We start from the raw sequence: 23432 nt of genomic DNA, 5'->3' as shown, positions 1-23432 counted from the left end.
TATTAAGGCCTGAATTGAGTCCTCTTATCCAGAGATTAGTGCACGTCTCTCAAACTATGCTCTTTGGCAACCTGATAAAAGAAACAGTAGAGGTTGTAGAAAGCAGAAAAGAGATCTCATGTTGAGATTAGGTTTGTCTCCGATTTTCTTTGATGATCTAGGCAAGACATTTATTACCAGATTACAATCTATATGTAGTCCCCAGGTTGATATTATCCTATTTTATTTGGGTTACGATATTTTCAAAAATTATACAGTTTATGTAAAGTCTTATGTTTTTTGGCCTCTTGACAATATCACAAGATTGGACATCCTTAGAATAGTATGTGCAGCTGAATAGCAGCTGTTACCTCTAGAAGAGGCATGTGCTCTCCATTTTCCCATAGCCACCTCTATTCTTTATTGAACTGTTTCATCCATTTACCCTGAGGGATTGGACTTGGTGAGTACTAATTTAAATCCTTGAGCCTCTATTTTCTTTTTTATTTTCATTTATTGAACACTACATATGTGTTAGGACCTACATCAGTCATTCTGCATGCATTATCTTTAATTCTCACAGTAGTTCTGTGAGAGGTACAGGTGTCTTCTATAAATAAGGACACTGTGAGTGACTTGCTCCGGTTATAACTAGTAAGTGACGGAGCTGGAATTTCAGCCCAAGTGAGCCTAAGGTTGGAGCCCTCAAACTCTAAGCCTGGCGGTGTCATCTTTCCTACCTGGCAAGCTGTCCATTAACATAATAGATAGAAGTGCTTTGAAAAATATAGGGGACTTTCCTCTGTAATCAGAGAAGCAAAGAAAATTTGTGGAATGGGATGAATGTGGTCTTACTTCCTTTGTCACTTTTTTTTTTAATTACCTAGTCACTTTTACACATTAAGGAAACTTCTTATTTTGCAATACAAATAGTTAAGGTCTAGACCTTTCATAGCACTGAGTGGGGGCGCCTGGGTGGCTCAGTTGTTTGAGTGTCCCGACTCTTGATTTCAGCTCAGGTCATGATCTCACCATCTGTGGGATGGAGCCCTGCTTCGGGCTCTGTGCTGACAGCGTGGAACCTGCTTGGGATCCTCTCTCTCCCTCTGTCTCTGCCCCTTCCCCTCCTCTGCTTGTGCAAGTGCACACTGTCTTGAAATAAACATTAAAAAAATTTTAAAAAAAGTGCATGCCTAAATAAATAAATACATTGCTAGACATAGAATTAAGTAAAGTGCAAGTCTTTGACATTATCTTAACTGCTTTCAAGCATTTTTATGAAAACTTGTTAATGTATTTTCAGAAATTCCGCTTGCCTCCTCCATCATCTAATTTTCTAGCTGATATCATTGGACTGCAAAAGAAACAAACAACTGGGGATCTATCCAAGATGGTAGAAGGTATGGCTGTGACTCTGGTTTGATGATTTGCTCATTCTAAAAGATATTATGGAGGGGCACCTTGGTGGCTAAGTCGGTTAAGCATCTGACTGTTGGTTTTGGCTCAGTGACCTGATATTACGGTTTGCCAGTTTGAGCCCCGTTTGGCTCTGCAGTGGTGGTACGGAGTCTGTTTGGGAGTCTCTCTCTCTCTCTCCTCCTTTCTTTTCCCCTCCCCAGCTCATACTGTCTCTCTCTCTCTCTCTCTCTCTCTCTGTCTCTCTCTCAAACTGTAAAAAAATTTAAATGTATTAAAAAAAAATAAAAGATATTAAGGCTATGCTTATAAGTAGGTTTGTCAATCAAGTTTATTCTTGCAAACAACAAAGATCAATTCTAACTAAACAGAAAAACAATTTTTTTAAGGAGAACATGGATCAGTACTTAGGGAGATTAGACAGCAGGAACCATAGGTAGCATTCATGCCTCAGAAACCATTTGGTTAGGTGAGATAAGTGAAGGCTGTCCCTGGATATCAATAACATTTGACTCTTACAGATTACTGTGAATAATTTTTAAACTATCAGTGGGTCTTTGTAGCCATGAGTATACAGATGGGAATGAAGATCTTGCCTTTGACTAATGTAAGGAACACCCATTAATACTATTCAGAGTGGGGGGCGCCTGGGTGGCTCAGTCGGTTAAGCGTCTGACTTCGGCTCAGGTCATGATCTCGCGGTTTGTGAGTTCGAGCCCCACATCGGGCTCTGTGCTGACAGCTCGGAGCCTGGAGCCTCCTTCGGATTCTGTGTCTCCTTCTCTCTCTGCCCCTCCCCCACTTGTGCTCTGTCCCTATCAAAAATAAATAGATGTAAAAAAATAAAAAATTAAAAAAAAACTACTCAGAGTGGGGAATAGGCAGGAGGTTTAGATGCTAGCTAATTGAAAGAGAAATATCCATGATGGCAGTAGTTTTCAAACATATGGGGTGTGTCCATGAGTAAGTTGTAGTTAACCTTCTGTTTTTGTGGGGGGAAGGAGGTAGATGATGGAACAGAACAGAACTTGCTAGAATTCATTGGACCTAGGTAAGTATTAATCAGTGATACTTTTTTGTGTGTGTTCAGCAATAATAATTGAATAGTTATACTGAGCTGACATGAAAAGGTGGTGAGGAGTTGCCAGTGGCTCCTTTCTATCTCCTCTAGGACTGTGTTTCCTATTATCCTCTGTCTCAAAGACCTCTGCTTCCTTCCTTTCCATTGTTCCCCTCTCCTTCCAATAGATGCCTGTATCTGACCTGCAGCTGTGTTTGATTTGATCTCCACTGTATTTTAAACCTCTTTGAGTGGGGCTTCTGGGTGGCTCATTGAGTTAAGCATCCAACTTTTGGTTTCAGCTCAGGTCATGATTTCATAGTTTTGTGAGATTGAGCCCCTTCTTGGGCTCTGTGCCAATAGTATGGAGCCTGTTTGGGATTCTCTCCCTTGCTCTTTGCCCCTCCCCTGCTCATGCTCGCACTTTCTCTCAGAGCGTGTGCCCTCTCTCTCTCTCTCTCTTTCTCTCGCTCTCTCTCCCTCCCTCCCTCCCTCTCCCCCCCTCAAAATAGATAAATTTTTTTAAAATATGAGAAATCTTAAAAAAAAATTTTTAAGTAATCATGGAGTAGTCATTATTAGATTCAAAGGTCATGTAAAGACTTAGTATTGCAAAAGAAATAATCAGGCAAAAGAGATTTGATGTGGCTGAAGAATATAATTGTTGGGGATAACTGGAGGATGATGAGTTGGAATAAGAGGAAGTAGTGGTGAGAGACAAGACAGAGAGGTAGGTTAAAGCTTTGTCCTGCAGGTTGTAAGTGTTATGCTAAGGACTTTGGATTTTATTCTGTAGGCTGTAAGAAGTTAGAGAGTTATGGTTAGTTCTTTGTTCTTTAAAGGATTTCATTTGCTTCCCATCCTAAATATCAAAGTCCCAAAGCATAGCCTGTAGCACTGTGATCGTCCTTCAATTCAGTCTTTCCTTCAAAATATTTATCTTCCCAATTGACCTATTACTCTTCTTTTGATAACTCCTGTATCTTTATCTCTGGGTCTGATGTCCGAGATTCTAGGCTTGCATTTTCAACCACCTGCTGGATGTTGCTACTTGGATATTTCCCAGTTCCCTCAATCATGAAATAGGTAAAAACATTTTTCTCATCCTTAAATTACAGGTTCCCATCTTCAAATCGCCTTTTCTGTTGGTACCGTTTTTTTCTAAGGTAACAGCCCTGAATTTTAGAATTACTTTTCTTTTGGCTCCTTATACTCAGTCTGCATGACTCATTTCTCATTTCTCTCTCTTCTCCATTTTCCCCATATCTTTGAGGTTGATCTTTCTTAAAGTTATGGTTGTGCCATTTCCCATCTTAGGAATTTGCTGTTACTCTCCATTACGTACTGAATTATGGACTAAAGCCCAATCTCTTGTGCCAGGCATTTGCACTGCTCTACAATTCATTTTTATATTCCTCTCAACTGTTTCCTACACTACTGTCCTATTTAAAGGATGCATTTAAACTAGAAAGCCACCAGGAAACCAGGTGCCCTTTCATGGCATCTATCTTCTCTGCTTTCTGTTTTCTCATAACTGGTCAATTCTCTGTATTTCCTGATTTGATTCTGGAAGCAAGCAATCTGATCAGCTTAGCCAGTTACCATTATCCCTTTTGAACATGTCTTGACAAGGAATATCAAGTTGCTGGTCTGCTTGTAGATATGTCACTCTAAAGCCAGGTTCCCACTCTCAGTCCAGTCAGTGACTACTCTTGCTTAAAGAACAGGCTGATGCTTGAGTAAGTGGCTAGGAGTGGAGTAGATTTAGGTAGAATGCGCTGTTAGGAGTGGCAAGCACTGTGATGGACAGGTGTAATACACCAACTATCTGAATTCTGCCTTTTCTTCAAGACTCAGCTAATCTTTTCCTCTGTTGAACCATCTCTGACCACCCCAACCAGTGTATTCTTCCTTTCATTTTTATAGCTTTTATTATTATAATTCATTTCAGACTTACATTCTCTTTGTTTTCCTATAACTATATCAGTACAAGCTCCTTTGAGTTGAAGCTGGGTCGTAATACATCTTTTGATCTTCACTATGCTTACCCTACACAAGGTTAAGAAATATGTCCTCTGAGGTCTCTTAAACACATATTCTGACAATGTGTATTTGTCCTTTTATTTTTTTTCAGGGTCTTTACCTTCTTCCAGTTCAAAAGTCAGCATCAGCCTGCAGAATGACCCTATTATTCAAAAATATGGCTCTAAGAAAGTGGGCTTAACCAGATGCCTTCTCACAAAGGAGGAAATGAAAACATTTCATTTTCCATTACAAGGTTGGTTTAGACTTAATCTGATGTTGGTAACAATGTAAAAATATTTAGTAGTTTATTTAAAAATACTACTGTTGAGGGGCGCCTGGGTGGCTCAGTCGGTTAAGCGGCCGACTTCGGCTCAGGTCATGATCTCACGGTCAGTGAGTTCAAGCCCCGCGTTGGGCTCTGTGCTGACAGCTCAGAGCCTGGAGCCTGTTTCACATTCTGTGTCTCCCTCTCTCTGACCCTCCCCCGTTCATGCTCTGTCTTTCTCTGTCTCAAAAATAAATAAACGTTAAAAAAAAAAATTTTTTTTTAAATACTACTGTTGAAAGTTCCGGTTTTTTGGCTGCTTTCCAAATGACTTAGTCCATCTTCTATTAATAAGGAAACACTTTAAGTACAGTGTTTCCTAGAGTATAGGATGTGCAGTACATAAACATGACCTTAAATATCATTGAAATATTCTGTGAGAAAGTTACTCCTTTTTCATTTTTCTTTCATTCCTTCTTAGTATATTAAAAATAAGTCAATATGTTTTTAACACTTCTTTGATATTTCTAATTCTCCTCCCACTCCACCATACCCCATTTTCATTTTCGTCAGTGAAGATCTGGGCTCAGAGCCTTGGTCAGTTATGTAACAGGAGTTTATGAAAAACGCTTTAATTTTATTTTGTTACCTCTTAATCATAGCAGTGATGTTAAGTTTCCTTTAAAAACAAAAACAGCTTGGGGCGTCTGTGTGGCTCAGTCGGTTAAGTGTCCAACTTCGGCTCAGGTCATGATCTCACGGTTCGTGAGTTCAAGCCCCGTATCAGGCTCTGTGCTGATAGCTCGGAGCCTGGAGCCAGCTTCTGTTTCTGTGTCTCCCTCTCTCTCTGCCCCTCCCCCATTTGTGCTCTGTCTCTCTCTGCCTTTCAAAAATGAATAAATGTTAAAAAAAAAATTAAAAAAAAAAAACAAAAACAGCTCTATTTAGATATAGAGTTAAACTACCATACAGTTCACCCAGTAAGATACCATTCAATAGTTTAGTATATTTGCACAGTTTTACAACCATCACCACAATCAATTTTAGGATACTTTCATCACCCCAAAAGAAACCCTGCACTATTATTTTTCACACAACACTACCTTAGCTCCTAGGCCTTCACTACTTTCTGTCTATACATTTATTGATTGTGGATATCTCCTATAAATGAAATTGAACAATATGTGGTCTTTTGTAACTGGCTTCTTTCACTTAGTTTTCAGGTTCACCCACATTGTAGCTTGTATCAGTACTTCCATTTCCTCTTCTTTTTTTTAATTTCTTTTTATTTTTAAATTTAATTTTAGTAAGATTAAATATAATTTAGTTTTGGGGGGTGCCTGGCTGGCTCGGGTAGAAGAGCATGTGACTCTTTTTTTCTTTTTTTTTTTTTTAACATATATTTATTTATATTGAGATAGAGCAGGTGCATACATGTGCAAGCAGGGAAGGGGCAGAGAGGGAGGGAGGAAGAGAGAGACTCCCAAGCAGGCTCCACACTGTCAGCATAGAGCCTGATGCAGGGCTCAATCCCATGAACTGTGAGATCATGACCTGAGCCGAAATCAAGAGTTGAACGCTTAACTGACTGAGCTACCCAGGTGCCCCGAGCACGAGACTCTTGATCACAAGGTTGTGATTTCAACCCATTGAGTGTAGAGATTACATAAATATTAAAATTGTATATGTATATATGTGTATATGTACATATATGTGTATGTATATTTATACACACGTATATATATGTAAAATATATACACATACACACATACGTGTTCATATATATTATTTAGTTTTCAAATAATATGCATGGTACCATCCATATCTTGTAGTTTATCCTACTTATTATAACACTTATACTTTCATTTTTTTAAGATTTAAGAAGCAAGGGTGCTTGGGTGGCTCAGTTGGTTAAGCGTCTGACTCTTGATTTTGGCTCAGGTCAGGATCTCACAGTCATGAAATCAAGCCCTGAGTCGGGCTCTGTGCTGGGTGTGGAGCCTGCTTGAGATTCTCTTTTTCTCCCTCTGCTGCTACCCACTTGTGTGCATGTGCGCATGCTTTCTCTCTGTCTCTCAAAACAAAAAATTAAAAGATTTAACCAGCAATAATTTTATTTTTTTTGTTGAAGTATAGTTGACACACAATGTTACATTAGTTTGAGGTGTAGAACATAGTGATTAGGCAGCTCTGTAATTATGCTGTTCTCATTAAGTGTAGCTGCCCTCTGCCACCTTCATTTATTTTCATTCAAATGATATTCTATATATGGATATACAACATGTTATCCATTCATTAGTTGATGGACATTTGGGTTCTTTCCACTTTTTGGCTCTTAGGAATAATGCTGCTATGAACATTCAGTACAAGTTTTTGTGTGGACATAATGTTTTCATTTTAGGAGAGTATATACCTAGGAGTAGAATTTCTGGGTCATATGGTAACTCTGTTTAACCTTTTGAAGAACTCTGAGGTTGTTTTCCAAAGCAGCTGCACTATTTTACGTTCCCTTCAGCAATGTATAAAGGTTCCAGTTTCAGGGTGTCTGGATGGCTCAGTAAATTAAGCATCCAACTACGGCTTAAGTCATGATCTCGCGGCCCTGGAGTTTGAGCCCCATGTCGAGCTCTATGCTAACAGCTCAGAGCTTGGAGCCAGCTTCAGATTCTGTGCCTTCCTCTCTCTGTGCCCCTCCCCCAGTTGCACTCTGTCTCTCTCTGAAAAATAAATAAACATTAAAAAACATTTAATAAAAAATAAAGGTTTTAGTTCCTGCACATCCATACCAACAGTTGTTATTCTGTCTTTTTGATTATATCCATTATAGTGGTGTAAAGCAGTGTCTCGTGATTTTGATTTATATTTCTCTGATGGCTGATGATATTGAACAGCTTTTCATATGCTATCTATAAAATGGAGTTAATAGTTCACATATCATGGATTGCCATGGGGATTAAATGAGTTAATGTACAGAAAAGTGCTTAGCATGGTGCCTGGCACATGATGCTTTTAAGAAGTTATTTTTTGTTATTATTGCTACTAATAAAATAGATAATATCTGGGCAGCAAGTATAAAGTCTCCCAAATTTGGGGATGCTTCTCTTTTCTGGTCTAGATCATATTTAATTATTTTAATTGTAACTAGTTGGAAATTTTAAGGTACCATGATACAGAAACTAGTCAGAGTCTCTCAGACTCCTCTGTTTCTTGTCATACAAGATCTAGGTATTTTTATTTTTTTAGCCTCTGTCTGAAGGTAGGAATCTTTGTTGGTTCAAACACTTTGGGGCCTCTTAGCTGAACATGCCTGGTTATTGACACCTGGTTAGGGTACACGATGGAGTGGGTGCCTTAAGCCTATAGCTCTGGGCCTCTGTAGAGAATTTTCACTCTATGATTCCAGAAAAATGCAGGCATCTCAGAGAAGTCTCAAGGGTAGAGTTCGGTCCGTGGGTGCACATGATGAATGTCACTCTGCCTACAGTAAAATCCTTTTAGATCTCTAGTATGGTGGAATCTTATTGTTACTTTTTCTTTATTTAGGAAAGAAAGATGCCACATGCAATTATTGCATACTTTGTTTATCCTCCCTCAATGCCTAACATGAAAATGTCCATTGACTTTGGATTTAGCCAAATTTTAGTTAAAATCTCTGTTCTCATAAGAAGGAAAAATTGTTATTTGATAATTGCCAAGAAGTCCAGGCCCTAGTATCCCCTATAACAGCAGCCTGTATTTCCCCAGAATATAAAAAAATTAGTGGATGGAGAAAGACTAGAGGACAGACGTTGTCTCTTTTTATATTTCGAGTGTCTAACATAGAGAAGGTGCCCAGCAAATACAGTATTTCAGTTTTCCCTGGGTGAATGAATCTGAGTGATGTTTACCATCTCTAGTTTTAAAGGCAAATATTTTATTTCTTTTCCTTCTAGGTTTTCCGGACTGTGAAAACTTTGTACCTACCAAATGTCATGGTTCTATAACAGACAACAGTCCTCTCTTTGGACTTAACTGTGAAATGGTAAGTACTACTTTTGATGTTTCAACTGGAGTGTTACAAACTAGAGTAGAAGATGATTTCTTGAGTCTAATGTACCAGTGAATCAGTCCATTTCATTCCAGTATTCAGTTTAAATAATTGAAAGTAGGCACTTTTACTCACATTTTAGAAAACTTAGATATATGCTCCAGGATGAAGAATAAATATCACTTAAGTTTTCTAACTAGTTGTTATGTTTAACCAGATCTCTATACATTACCAGAAGTTTACTCCTTCTGTCTTTTGAACAAGTATTTTGTTCCCCTAAGGATTGCCTCAGCTACCACTGGTTTGGCTTAGTGTTACACATTTAAGATCAGAAGTAGGATTTGTCTCAAGCTCCCTTTGTGTTTCACTTTGTCTAATTAGTAAGTCTCCTTTCAAAGACAGGGCATCCTCTCTCACTTAGTACTCAGGTAACAGTCTCTCATTTCTGAACAAAGTGGCCAAGAGCTAAAATTTTAGAGTCTCATATCAGGGTGTGTATATGCTGGCCTTGCCTGTTAATGGCTTTGTCAGCTTGGACAAATCCCTAACCTCTCTCAGTCTCAGCTTCTCTTTGAAGTGGGGATAATAACAGAGGTACCTCATTGGGTTATTATGAGGTGGTATGTATAGAATGCTTAGTATTGCATGAGATGATAATAGAGCATGCTAATTAAAATTACTAGTGCTATCCAGGGGCCCCTGGGTGGCTCAGTCAGTTGAGTGTCTGTCTTCAGCTCAGTCATGATCTCGTGGTTTGTAGGTTCGAGCCCCACATCAGGCTTTGTGCTGACAGCTCAGAGCCTGGAGCCTGCTTCGGATTCTATGTCTCCCTCTCTGTCTGCCCCTCCCCCGGTTGCGCTCTGTGTCTCTCTCAAAAATACATAAACGTTAGGAAATTTTTTTTTAAATTACTAGTGGTACTCAGCTAATACTGGAATGTAAAACACTCAGTAAATGGTAAAATGATGGCTGATGTATTATTTCCATCCATCTTCCTTGAGCACATCCTTTTCAGAGCAATTAAACTGAATCGGTTACCTTAGATGAAAGGTTCAGCAGTCTGCCCAGCTTTAATTTCATTCATTCTGGATTCTCTAGTTAGCAAAAGGCTGTGCCATTGTCGTTGGGTCCCCAGTAGGTTATAGTCGACAGCAGTTGATGTAGTCTGAATAATGAGAGGAAGCAAGAGCTTCCACCGTTCAGCAGTCTGACTCTGGCCTGGTCTTTCAGTGCCTCACATCCAAGGGGAGGGAGCTAACACGCATCTCACTGGTTGCTGAAGGAGGCTGCTGTGTTATGGATGAACTTGTTAAACCTGACAACAAGGTTCTGGACTACCTTACCAGGTATTTTTCACCTTGCCTTCTGCTCTCCCTTGAACTGGCAGACTAGAGTGGAATGTGAAAACACGAATAGTTTGTAGTTTCTGTTTAGTTAGGTATTATCTACATCTATATTATGAAAGACAAAGCTGGGGTACCACAGGTGTAAATTTTAATACTGAAATTGCACAATGTCTGTATATAGCTCTTAACCCTTCTTGCTCTCTAATCTTCCTGTGACCTTAAGGAAGCACAATATTTTCCTTGTCTAGAGTCTCCGGTTGTAATCATGATCTAGCAACTGCCAAACAGCTGGAACTTTGCTGTCTAATAAGACCTCATGTGAAAAACCTGCAAATCATTATTTATCAAAGGCTTTTAGAGCTTAAGCTGCCTTGACCTTGAAAACCAATACAAAACTAAGAAATTTGAAGCTCAAAAATTTTTGTCTGCCTTTTTAAGGATTATCATGCAATTTTAGAATATACATTTTATCATGATTAGGCAAAAAAAGCTAGTAAAGCATTACTCTTTTTTGCCCATTGAAGTTGCATCTATAAATTGATGCTTACTTAGGCACAGAGAGGCCATGATAGTGATAAAGATTGTCCTATTAGGAGGCATGATAATTAGTATCATCAGTCATTTGTGGCAAAGATGTATGTATAAGTTTGTTTGTCACAGTATTTCAAATATATGGGAACATATGATAGTAGAGGATTGATTAAAATATGTGAAATCCATATAATGGAATACTCTGTGACCATTTAAAAGGATGTGTTAAAATAGGTTAATTGATGTGAAAACTTGTTAATGATATATAGTAAATGATAAAATCATGTTATAAAGTAATATGCATTATGATTGAATTTTTATAAATGAAATATATACATGAATATATGTATCAAAAGTATGAAAGGATATTTACTAAAATGTAAAAAGTGATCTCTGGGTGGTAAGATTATTGGTCATTTTAAGTTTCCTCTTTGTTTATTTGTATTTTCAGCCTTTTTACAGTTAGCACATATTAATTTTTAAAAATCCTCTTTTTGAAATGACTTTTCAAGGAGGAAACCTTATTAATATCCTGACCTGTCCATTTCTCTTTTTTCATTGAAAGCTTTTCAGGAATTACAAAGAAGATTCTTAACCCAGTGACAACCAAACTCAAAGATGTACAGAGACAGTTAAAAGCACTGCTTCCTCCTGATGCTGTGTTAGTGGGCCATTCATTAGGCTTGGATCTCAGAGCGCTAAAAGTGAGTATCTGATTTAGAACTTAGTTTTTCCAGTTTATATGCCTGTTCCACTCATCTCAAATCTAAAGTCTTGGGTTCTTCTGTCCCCCAGCCCAGTTGTTTTTTACTTTAGCATAGGATGCTACTCATTCTATTCTCTTTCCTCCTCAGATGATACATCCATATGTTATTGATACATCATTGCTTTATGTCAGAGAGCAGGGCAGAAGATTTAAGCTAAAGTTCTTAGCCAAAGCTATTTTGGGGTAGGTTGTTTGCATCTTATAATATTGTCCTGATAAGTCACATATAAGTTAACATATACTATCTTATTTAATGCAAATGGCAAAATTGAGGATCTCTGCTCTTCTTCTTAGTCTGTAGACATTATTCTTTTCATTTCTTATGAATCCTGGGATGCTAATTCCAGAGAAGTATGACTAACAAATGGAAAAATCGTGGGAATACAAAAAGGGGTTTACATTCACAGCTGAGGTTTAATGGATAGATCGGGACAGGGAGGGGCAGAAAAGTTAATCAGAATTTGAAAACATAATGTTCCTATATTAAATGTACAAGCACATGTGTACAAAGATGTTCATTATAGTATGGTTTAAAATAGCCAAAAACCCTGCAAATATTCTGTAGTACTGGTTAAATAAATTACATTTATCTGTATTATTGAATACTTCATTATTGTTAAGAGAACGTGATGAATCTATATATGTGCTAGTAAGAAAAACTCTTAAGATATTACTGAGGATAAAATGGAGATGCAGAACAAGATCTGTATATCCCCAGATATCAATATGATATAGATTAGATTTAGATGTATCTATAGACACAAATATATATACTTTTTAAAGGTTTTTAAAAATGAATCAGAAAAGATGTATGGACCTATAAATACATATAGACACTTGCATGCAAATAAAACATTTCTGAAAGTTAACTTTAAAAAATGGTTACATCAAAAAAATGAGACAAGGGGTTGGCTGGGGCATGGTCAGAGATTTTATTGGGTAGCCTAATGTCCAGATAATATGCTTGCTGTAAACAGAGCCATTTCTGATTGTTGTATATCGTCAGTCCTCTCACTCCTGGTACTCTCATGGCACTTAGGAATAAAGGAATCTTGATTGTTATGATGAAATCTGATTATCAGATTGCTGAAATTTTACATATAACCAGAATATTTGAGGTAGCTGAAAGAACCTGTCGTTAAAAAATGGTCCCAGGTATGTCAATTTTATCTTGACTTTCCAGGAAGGATATACAGTGTCCAGATAGGCTTGGTCATGATGCCACAGAAGATGCTAGAACAACCCTTGAATTGGCTCGGTATTTCCTTAAGTATGGCCCAAGGAAGGTTAGTATCTTTGACCTGTGTGTTTACTTTTCTTAAAATTATGGGACTAGAACAGATAGTCACAGACTGCCATCCCCTGTTGTTACCTTTCTTTACAAAGATAGGAGTGTAATTCAAGCTGAGCATTCAGAATTAAGGCCTATATTACTAGCGTAATGTAGTAGATAAGTATGTGGTCTCTGAAGTTGGACTTAATCTGTTTTTAAATATAGGATAGAGGCCCCTGGCTGGCTCATTCAGTAGAGCACATGACTCTTGATCTCAGGGTTGTGAGTTTGAGCCCCATGTTGAGTGTAGATATTACATAAAAATAAAATCTTAACGGGCACCTCAGTGGCTCAGTCTGTTAAGTGTCCGACTCTTGATGTCAGCTCAGGTCTTGATCTCAGGGTTGTAAGTTCAAGCCCTGCAATTGGGTCAGTTTCTTTGAACAACTTTAGTTTCTACACCTGTAAAATGGGAACACATTTCTCTAGTTTGTTGTTGGTGGTAAATGAAATATCTTTTATAAAGCTGTTAATATAGTGTCTTGAATATATTAAGCACCATAATGTGGTGTTGATTGTTGTATGTTGATAATTGTAATAATTAAAAAATCGATATAGGCTTTTGTTCCTTTGGGGTGAGAGGAGCTTACCATTTTTTCAGTAGCAATTCAGTGGGTGCTAAGTTAGAATAGCACATAAGGGAGACATTGAAGAAGACACAGTTTCTGACAGGCCTTATTACAATACATTCTAACCTATTAGATTGTCCCATTGCATATGTTCTATCATGACTGCACTATGAAATAAATTGTAGTCCATTTAGAGCCATGAACATCCAGAATAGTATTTTGTGTCACGGTGGTAGAAAGACATTCTAAAATATCTTATTGGACATATAAATAATAGTTTGTATCTCACTCTCTACATCACAACTCCCAAGTGGTCTCCCCTCTTTATGGAAGAATAATAAACTGATTTTGTATTAAACCAATAAAAGGTCTTTTTTGATGTTGCTGTAAAAGCCATTCTTTTATCATTTACAAAAGTTGCATGTTCATAAAGAAGTAAATTTTATATGACTGACTCCATGGGGTCAGTGATGAGTCAAAATTGCCATCCCTTTTTACTTAGCCCTACTTGGCCCTTTTCTGTATTCATATAACAACACCAACAGCTGGTAACAGATTGCCATTCTTGGCTAAGCAGCCAGAAACAATCTGGTAACTATTGAAGCCAGCCTGGGTCTGTGGCAATGACAAAGCCACTGTCTGCAGAAGCAAAGAACACCACTTGAATGGGTTTTTCTTGGATGTTTTTTGTTTTTTTTTTTGTTTTTTTTTTTTTGTTTTTTTTTTTTTGCTGTTTTGTTTTTTTAAACCTCAAATGCTTTGCAGGAAATTAGATGGTTTTTACTACTTTATTTTCTTAAAGATTGCAGAACTAAATCTGGAGGCACTAGCTAGTCACCAAGAATTGCTAACAGCAGGCCAAGGGCCAAGAAATACAGCAGAAGTAGTTCAGCAGTCAAACACAAGGTAATATTTTTCAGATCTAAACAAGAACAAAGAGTATATGGTTTCTGACATACAAAACTTGGAGTTTTTTGTTTGTTAAGTCTATTGAAAAATGTTTACCAATAGTATGAGTAACAGAAATTCTTCCATCACAAAAACCATGGAGGGAAAAATACCACCTTCTACCCTAAATAGCATCTATTATTATTATTTTCTAAATCTCGTGACTGCTATTAAAATAACTGTCTCACAAAAAAAAAAAAAAAAAAAAAAAAAGATATTGAAATGAACTAAGTAGCATTAGGGGAGATGATAGACTTGTGGGTATTTCAATTTCAACAATCACCGATAGCCTTGAGGTATTGCCCAGGTTAGAGGAAAACGAAAAACAGGTTCAGAAGGAGTTTGTCACCACACCATAATAAATGTATCAGATCCTTAGAGTATAACCTAAACATTGAGAATTTTTGTTAATCCTTCCTTCCCTTAAATATAGAGCACTACTGTCCAATATGATTTCTACAGTGATGGAATTGTTGTATATCTCTGCTGTCCAGTAAGGTCCACACAGTACAGTACATGTGATTAATGCAATTGAGGAACTGAATTGTAAATTTATTTAATACTAATTAATTTTAAGTAAAATAGTCACATGTTGCTAGTGGCTCCCAAGTATAGAGAAATAACTGAGGTTAGGGAAAATGGTGGTTCTTAATTTGATCTCTTCAACTTCTTTACAGTGTTTTGGAATGCTTGGACTTAATGGGTCAGAAACTCCTTTTCTTGACCCGGGAAGCAGAAACTAGTGAACTTTCTTCTTCCAGAAACTGTCAAACTATTAAGTGCCTTACAAATAAAGAGGTGAGTGACCTCCTTTCTCTTTGAAGGTTGTGTTCCGGTTGCCCCACAGGAGCAGGACTGTCAGCTGACAGTGTCTGCTTGCCGAGCCCACCTTCGGCATTGTACACCACTTTGTATTTCTGGTCTTTTTCTGGTTTATAGAGATGTTTATCTTAGTTTTTAACCTGACTGTATTTTTTGGGTTGTCTCTTATATTTTTTTCTATTATTGCTGTATGTGTAAAGTAGAAGGGATATATCACAACATGAATTTAAATCATCTTGTTCAGAAGACCTATATATATATTTTTTTTCAATTTTATTTGGAAAGAGTTTTGTAAACTTAGAGAAGATTTACGTGAATGTTGGTCTATACCTTCTAACTGGATTCATCTTCTGTTAGCACTTTGTCCCATTTGCTCTGTGTGTGTATATGCTGGCATGCTTATCCTCTCTTGCTATTTCTTTCTACCTCTTTCTATATGACATTTTAATTTTGAAACTATTTGAGTGTAAGTTGTGTATATCATGGCCCTTCCCCCCTCTATACTTCAATGTATATTTCCTGAAAACAGAAATATTCTCTTACATAACCATAATAAACTTCAGTAAATTTAATATTAACACAGTACTTTTCTCTATTTTAATCTGTATTTCAGTGTTTTTAGCTGGCCCAATAATGCCTTTTAGCATTTCTTTTCCCTTCCAGGGCCACATACTGCATTTAGTTGTCCTATCTTTTTAGTTTCCCTTAATCTGAATACATCCCTCAACCTTTCTTTTTTCATGACAGTGGTGGTTTTTAAGTAATACGTGTTGCATACCACCTCACCCAGAATGTTCCTCAATTATGAGTTTGTGTGGTGTTTCCCCATGATTAGACACAGGTTATGCATTCTTTGCCAGACTACTTATAAGTCATGTTTACTTTCCAGGGTATCATATCAGAAGCACATGTTGCCCATCTGTCGTTTCTTTTGTGCTGTTTATTTTGATGACCTTAGCAAGATGTTGTCTGCTATCTCCACTGTAGATTTACTAATTTTGTCCCTTACTTCTAATAAGTAATATGAGGAGATACTTTTTTGAAAAACTGATGATTCTTAACCTGTTGTACAGTGGTTTCCAACTCTAGCATTTCCTTCATACTTACTAGTTGTTACTCAGCATTCCATAAGCAAGAGTCCTCCCTTTACCTTATTTATTTATTTATTTATTCATTCAGTGTGGACTCACAGATTCCAGTTTAGTTCAGGACTCATAGATTCCTGTTTAATTATAAATTATAATTTATGATTTTACTACATTGTTTTGGTTTTCAGACTTCCCAGATTTAGCTAATGGTAGCCCCTTCAAAGTGGCTTCTTTGTCCTTGTGACATGCACCCATAATTTTTTTTTTTTTAGCACTTTTTGTTACAAGATACTTAGTTTCATCATGATATTAGAAACCAAGATCTGGGCATTGGGTATGCATATTGCTACTGGGGTGTCTTTGTTTCTAGACCCTTAAAGCAGACAACAGGAAATAAATGCATATAGATATACATACATGTGTGTGCACACACACACATGTAAATATAAGTGTGTGTATATATATATATATATATATATATATATATATATATATGTATATATGTGTATATACATATACACACACACATATATATGTATACACATACACATATTTTAGAAATCATGTGTCTATATGAATACCTTTAATTTCAGCCTTTTCATATAGGGGTGTTCCTTGATTTTCCTCATTCTATATTTTAATCTCCCTTTATCCAGTGTGGGAACATTGGCTCCCAACAACATCAACATTTACTCATTGCTCAAACCTAAACTATGTCCAAAATAGTTGTAGAATTGTTGCACCCAAATCACTGTAGAATTAGTTAAGAATTTGAAGTTCAGTCTCTTCCTTATCCTTCACCCCATTTACAACTGAATATTGGGTGTTCAGTTGGAATATTTTTCATTTATAAGTTACTTGGTTTTTCTCACCTACAGGTTAGCTGTATTTAAAATATAGTTTGGTTCAATTGTTTCATTTTGCTTTCAGTTTTAGGCTTTTTTCCCTCTTGAATCTTTATTGATTTATTTTTGGGATCTGTAGAACATTAATGTGCCTCCCAAGGCAAAACTACCAAAAAGTATATACTCAGAGAAGTAGAATTCCCTTACATATCTCTGTTACCTAATCCTTCCCACTACCTCATGTAAGTAAATAACTTTGTTATTTTCTCATTTATACTTCACTCCCCCCCCCTTTTTTTTGTAAAGAAAAGCAAATATTTCTCTTTATTACACAGAAGTTAACATACTGTATAAGCTCTTTTGCAGTTGGCTCTTTCTTCTTAACAATATATCCTAGAAATCATATCAATTTGTTGAGGATCTTCTTTATTCTTTATTATAGCTACACCATACTCCAGTGTGTTTATGTACCATAGTTTTATTTCTCCTTTTCCAATTCTCATGTCCCCAATTTTTTTTTTTCTAAATGCTTTGGCTAATGCAGCCAGAACAGTGTTAGGTGAGGTCATTGATTTGCAACTGTTTAGTTTCCATTTAATAATTAGGTATCTTCCTGAGATCTATTACTGACTTCTTAAATTATCTGTCATCCAAGAATGTACTTTCAATTACTTGAATCCTTTTAAATTTATTGAGAGGTGGAATCTCCCAACTATAACTGTGGATTTGTATGTATACTCTTGGAGTCTCATTAATTTTTGCTTTGTGTATAATGAAGCTTTGCTATTAGACCCATAAACATTATGCATTATGTCTTCCTGATGAATTGGCCCCTTTATCATTACAAATAGGCCTTTATCCCCAGAAGCATTTTCTATTCTGACTTATACTTTGTCTAATATTAATATAGCCCCTCCTGCTTCCTTTTGATTACTGTTGTCATGGTACATATTTTTTATTTTGCATTAGTCTATTTGTATCTTTATATTTAAAGTGGGTTTTTTGGGGTCCCTGGGTGGCTGGCTCAGTATCTGACTCTAGATTTTGGCTCAGATCATGATCCCAGGGTCATGGGATCGAGCCCTGCATCAATCCCAGCTGAGCATGGAGCCAGCTTAAGAACCTCTCTCTCTAAAAAATAAGTAAATAAGTAAATAAATAAGTTAAGAAATCTATGTTTAAAAAAAATAAAACAATAAAGTGGGTTTCTTGTAATAATCAATTAGGCTTTGCTTTTTTGTTCAATCCAGTAATTGTTTCTGTTTAAGTGGTGTAGTAGGGTTATTTGCATTTAATATGACTATTGATATTGTTAGGTTTAAATCTCTTATCTTGCTGTGTTTTCTATTTGTCCCATCTCTTTTTTTTTTCCTATTTCTTCTTTTTCCTTTGAGTTAATGTGGTATTTTTTATGATCATTTTATCTCTTTTGGCAGTGTATTAACTATGACTCTCTGTTGTGTTATTTTAGTGGTTGCTTTAGGATTTATAGTATATCTTTAACTTGTTACAATTTACCTTAAGTGATCTTCTACTACTCAACATACAAGAACCTTATAATTGTATATTTGCATTTTCCCCTCCTGGCATGATGCTGTTGTTGTCATCATTCATTTTACTTCTACATGTTATTATTTTACTTTAAATAGTTATTTTTATTTATGTTTAATGTTTGTTTATTTTTGAGAGAGAGTACAAGCAAGGAAGGGGCAGAGAGAGAGACACAGAATCTGAAGCAAGCTCTAGGCGCTGACCTGTCAGCACAGAGCCCGATGCAGGGCTCAAACTCAACAAGCCATGAGATCATGACCTGAGCTGAAGTTGGACACTTAACCGACTAAGCCACCCAGGTGCCCCTAAATAGTTATTTTTTAAAGGGATTTTAATTTTTTGAGAAACTCCTATAGTGTTCACTCACCATAGTGGTTGCGGCATTTTACACTCCTGCCAACAGAGTTCATAAGAGTTCCAACTTTTCCACAGCTCTGCCAACACTTTTACTTTTTTTATTAGTAGCCATCCTAATGGGTATGAAGTTATAGCTCATTGTATCTTATAATTAGTGATGTTGAACATTTTTTCTTTTGTCACTTGTATATAATCTTCTAAGAAATGTCTATTGAAGTCCCATTTAAAAAAATTTTTTTTTAACATTTATTTATTTTTGGGAGATGGAGAAAGATAGAGCATGAGTGGGGGAGTAGCAGAGAGAGAAGGAGACACAGAATCTGAAGCAGGCTCCATGCTCCAAGCTGTCCACACAGGGCCTGATGCGGGGCTCAACCTCACAGACCGCGCAAGATCATGACCTGAGCTGAAGTAGGACACCTAACCGACTGAGCCATCCAGGTGCCCCTTGAAGTCCCAGTTTTTAATTGTTTTTTTTTGTTGTTAACATTTTAGGATTTTTTTTTAATGTTTATTTATATTTGAGAGAGAGAGAGCATGAGCGGTAGAGACAATCTGAAGCAGGCTCCAGGCTGTGAGTTGTCAGCACAGAGCCTGATGTGGGGCTCGAACTCACAAGCTGTAAGATCATGACCTGAGCTGAAGTCGGACGCTCAACCAACTGAACCACCCAGGTGCCCCTACGTGTGCGCGCGCATGTGTGTATGTATGTATATACATATATATGTATACATATACATATATACATATGTACATATACATATATACATATGTGTGTGTGTGTGTGTGTGTGTATATATATATCTCCAATATGTTTACTTCCCCATCAGATACATGATTCGCAAACATTTTCTCATTCCATAGGTTGCCTTTTCACTCTGCTGATTGTGTGTTTTAAGGAACTAAGTAGTCCCATTTGTCTATTTTTGCTTTTGTGGCCTGTGCTTTTGATGTTATACCCAGGAAATCATTGACAAATCCATTATTATGAAACTTTCCTCTATGTTTTCTTCTAGGAGTTTTATAGTTCTGGACCTTACTTTGGGTGTTTAATCCATTTTAAGTTAATTTTTATAGATGGTGTAAGGCAAGGTTCCAACTTCCCTCCTTAGCATATGGATATCCAGTTTTCCCAGTACCATTTTGTTAGACTATATACTTTTGTCAAAGATCATTTGACCATATACTCAAGGTTTTACTTCTGAATTCTATTCTGTTCCATTGTTCTAGATGTCTGTCTTCATGCCAGTGCCATGTCCCTCTTTTCCTCTCTACTGTCTTCCTTTGTTTCCTTTGTGATTTTTTTTTGTAGTGACATATTTTGATATCTTTATCATTTCCTTTTGTGTATATTCTATAAATATTTTGTTTATAGTTATTACAACTACCTAAAACATCTTAAAGCTTAATTTCAGTTGCATACAAAAACTCTACTTTTATAAGCTCCACTCTCCCCATTTTATGTTATCGATGTTATAAATTGCACCTTTATGTAAAAGATGTAGCATAGGGAATATAGCCAATGATATTGTATTAGCATTGTACAGTGATAAATGTAGTGAGTGTAGCATAATGTATAGAGATGTTGAATCACTTATGTTGTACACCTGAAATTAATGTAACATTGTATGTCAGCTATATTCAAATTAAAAAATTAAAATAAAAAAACAGGAAGAGTTACCAATAAGAGTTTCAAAATGATTAAGTGAATGCATTTAATAATTAGTCAATCACATCTATATAGATTACATATTCATTAACATAGGAATAGTTATTTTTTTATGTTTTTGTCACTTAAATTTTGAATAAGAATTAAAAGTGAATTGATACACCAAGATTACCTTAATAGAGGTCACTGTATTTGACCACGTGTTTGCCTTTACTGGAAACTTTGTTTTCATGTGGCGTCTTATTGCTGTCTAACGTTCTTCCATCATGAAGGACTCCCTTTAGCCTTTCCTGCAGATCAGGGCTAGTTGTAATGAATTCTGTCAGCTTTTTTTTTTTTTTTTCCCTCCATTTTTGAAGCAGAGTCCTGCTGGCTGCAGTATTCTTGATTTTTTTTTTTCTTTAGCACTTTGAATATATCACACCACTCTGCTGGCCTGCAAGATTTCTGCTGAAAAATCCACTGATAAACTTAAGGAAGTTCCCTCCTATGCAAGGAGTTGCTTTTCTCTTGATGTTCTCAAGATTCTGTCTTTGATTTTTACTTTTGACAGTTTGATTGTAATATGTCTTTGTGTGGGTTTCTTTAGATTTATTAGATTTATCCTGGTTGGAGTTCTTTGAGCTTCTTGAATTTCAAGGTCCATTTCTTTTTTTCAGATTTGGGAAGTTTTCAGCCATTGTTACTTCAAATAAGCTCTCTGTCCCTTTCTCTCTTCTTCCAGGACTCCATTGTATGTACATTGGTCTTCTGGATATTGTCCCATCTTAGGATCTGTTTGTTTCTTTTTTTTTTACTCTGACTTGATGATTTCAAATGATCTGTCTTTACATTTGTTAATTCATTTTTCTGCCTAATCAAGACTGATGTTGTACTCCTTTAGTGAATTTTTCAATTCACTTACTGTGTTTTCCAGCTCCAGAATTTCATTCACTTTTTATGGCTGCTCTTTTTTTTTTTTTTTTTTTTTTAACGTTTATTTATTTTTGAGACAGAGAAAGACAGAGCATGAACGGGGGAGGGGCAGAAAGAGAGGGAGACACAGAATCGGAAGCAGGCTCCAGGCTCTGAGCCATCGGCCCAGAGCCTGACGCGGGGCTCGAACTCACGGAGTGTGAGATCGTGACCTGAGCCGAAGTCGGACGCTTAACCGACTGAGCCACCCAGGCGCCCCTATGGCTGCTGTTTGTTGATATTCTCATACTGTTCATGCATCATTTTGCTCATTTCCATTAGTTGTCTGTGTTGTTCTCTTTTAGTTCATTCTGTGTTTCTTTAGGTTTAGTTTCTAGAATTTTATTTTGTTCATTTGGGCCATTTCCCCCTATTTTTTGTATGCCTTGTGATCTTCTTTGTTGAGATCTAACCATTTGGAAAAGAACCAACTATCTCTGCCATCATATGGCTTGGCATAATGGAGCAGATGACTTTCGGTAAATAGCCTAGTACAGGTTCCAGGACCTCTGAAACCAATTTGAGGATGTGTCTTCTCGGAGCTTACGTGGGTACTTTTAGTTATCTCAGATTCCCTAAGGAGCTTGTCTGTTTCTTCTCAATTCTCATAACCTCTTACCCCCTTTGGCATCTGCCTATGAAACTGTGGCTCTAATGTGCTATGTTGATTGCATTTGCTTTCACTGGCTTCCAAACAAGGCTGCCAGTCCTAGTCCTGTTAGTTCTCTACGTCAGGTGAGACAGAAACTAGTCCCTCAGCGACCCTAGACTAGCCATAAAATTGGATGCAGAGTGCACTCTTATTTCCATCCAGTGGGAGGATCTCCAGTGGATCCTTCCTAGGATGGGGAGGAACATAGGTAGGCACATAAAACTGCATATTTTCCTTTCCCTTTTGCTGAAACCCCTGGGGTTTTTTGTTGGTCTTGGTGCTGTTGCTTCTCAACTGGTTTCTAGAGTTCTTGCAAAGGTATTCTGGTCTCTTTGTTATTGTTAACTTGGTGTCTTTGTGGAAGAATGAGGGCCTGAAGCTTCCTACTTTATGACCTTACTGACATCACTCCTTTTCAGGAATTTCTAAACAATGCTGCCAGTACCATCAGTGCTTTGAGTCAAGTGAGACAGAAACTAGTCCCTGAGGCAGCCTCAAGACAAGCCAGAATGTTGAATCTCCCAGTGTGGGGAGGTTTCCTCTGAGTTGTACTGTGCTAGGTTGGATGGGGGGAGGGGTATGAATGAGCATGCAAAACACCACAAATTTTCTTACTCCTTTCCATAGAATCCTTTCTTGATTTTATGTTGGTCTAAATGCTGTGGCTTCTCAACTGGTTTCTCACAGAATACACAAAAGTATTCTGGCCTATATTGCTAACTTGGTGTTTGTGGGAGAGTAAGGGCCTGAAGCTTCTTTGTATTGCACTTTGCTGATGCCACACTCTCTCTTTTTTTTTTTTTTTTTTTTTAAGTGCTTATTTTGAGGATGATACTGTGCTGGAAAGAATAAGGAGTTTATAATACTCTTGGGAGAGGGTGGCATTAGTCTTATTATCTTTCTGCCAGGATCCTTAATTTCCTCCCTTATTTCCTTCTTTCCCTTCACTGCAGTGTCTCTAAGGAGGTATTACCTCTTCTCTATAGATCTTATCTTCCCCAAAAGCATTTCTCTGAGGCTGCCAAGCTTCTTCCCTTTAGTCAAGTGTTGTGAAATATCAAATTCGTGACATGTGTTCATTATTTTGGCTTTCAGTTGTGCTTTTTCTTTTTGGGGGTGATTTTGTTTGTACTTCATCTAAGTCTTCCATGCCTCTTGACTTCTTTCCAGTCTTTTAAGCCTCCTCTCCTTGCTGTCTTTACTCACAGGCTTTAACAGTATGAAATGGT

The 23432-nt window shown here is 37.0% G+C and overlaps 1 protein-coding gene across 4 annotated transcripts in view; it reads left to right on the top strand.

Moving 5' to 3' along the window:
* The window catches only part of REXO5 (RNA exonuclease 5), a 37842-nt gene that overhangs the window by 5097 nt on the left and 9313 nt on the right, over positions 1-23432 (top strand). For all 4 annotated transcript variants that reach the window (XM_042922086.1, XM_042922087.1, XM_042922088.1 and 1 more), the window contains 9 exons: positions 1283-1379; positions 4590-4733; positions 8678-8766; positions 10003-10118; positions 11215-11353; positions 11504-11598; positions 12599-12701; positions 14120-14223; positions 14943-15063. In XM_042922086.1, the coding sequence (XP_042778020.1) occupies positions 1283-1379; positions 4590-4733; positions 8678-8766; positions 10003-10118; positions 11215-11353; positions 11504-11598; positions 12599-12701; positions 14120-14223; positions 14943-15063 (1008 nt within the window). The remainder of the gene's footprint in view (positions 1-1282; positions 1380-4589; positions 4734-8677; positions 8767-10002; positions 10119-11214; positions 11354-11503; positions 11599-12598; positions 12702-14119; positions 14224-14942; positions 15064-23432) is intronic.

This window comes from Panthera leo, chromosome E3 (genome assembly GCF_018350215.1).
Source record: "Panthera leo isolate Ple1 chromosome E3, P.leo_Ple1_pat1.1, whole genome shotgun sequence".
Taxonomy (NCBI): domain Eukaryota; kingdom Metazoa; phylum Chordata; class Mammalia; order Carnivora; family Felidae; genus Panthera; species Panthera leo.
Note: the sequence above shows the minus strand (reverse complement) of the source record. Positions and strands in the feature narration are given on the sequence as shown.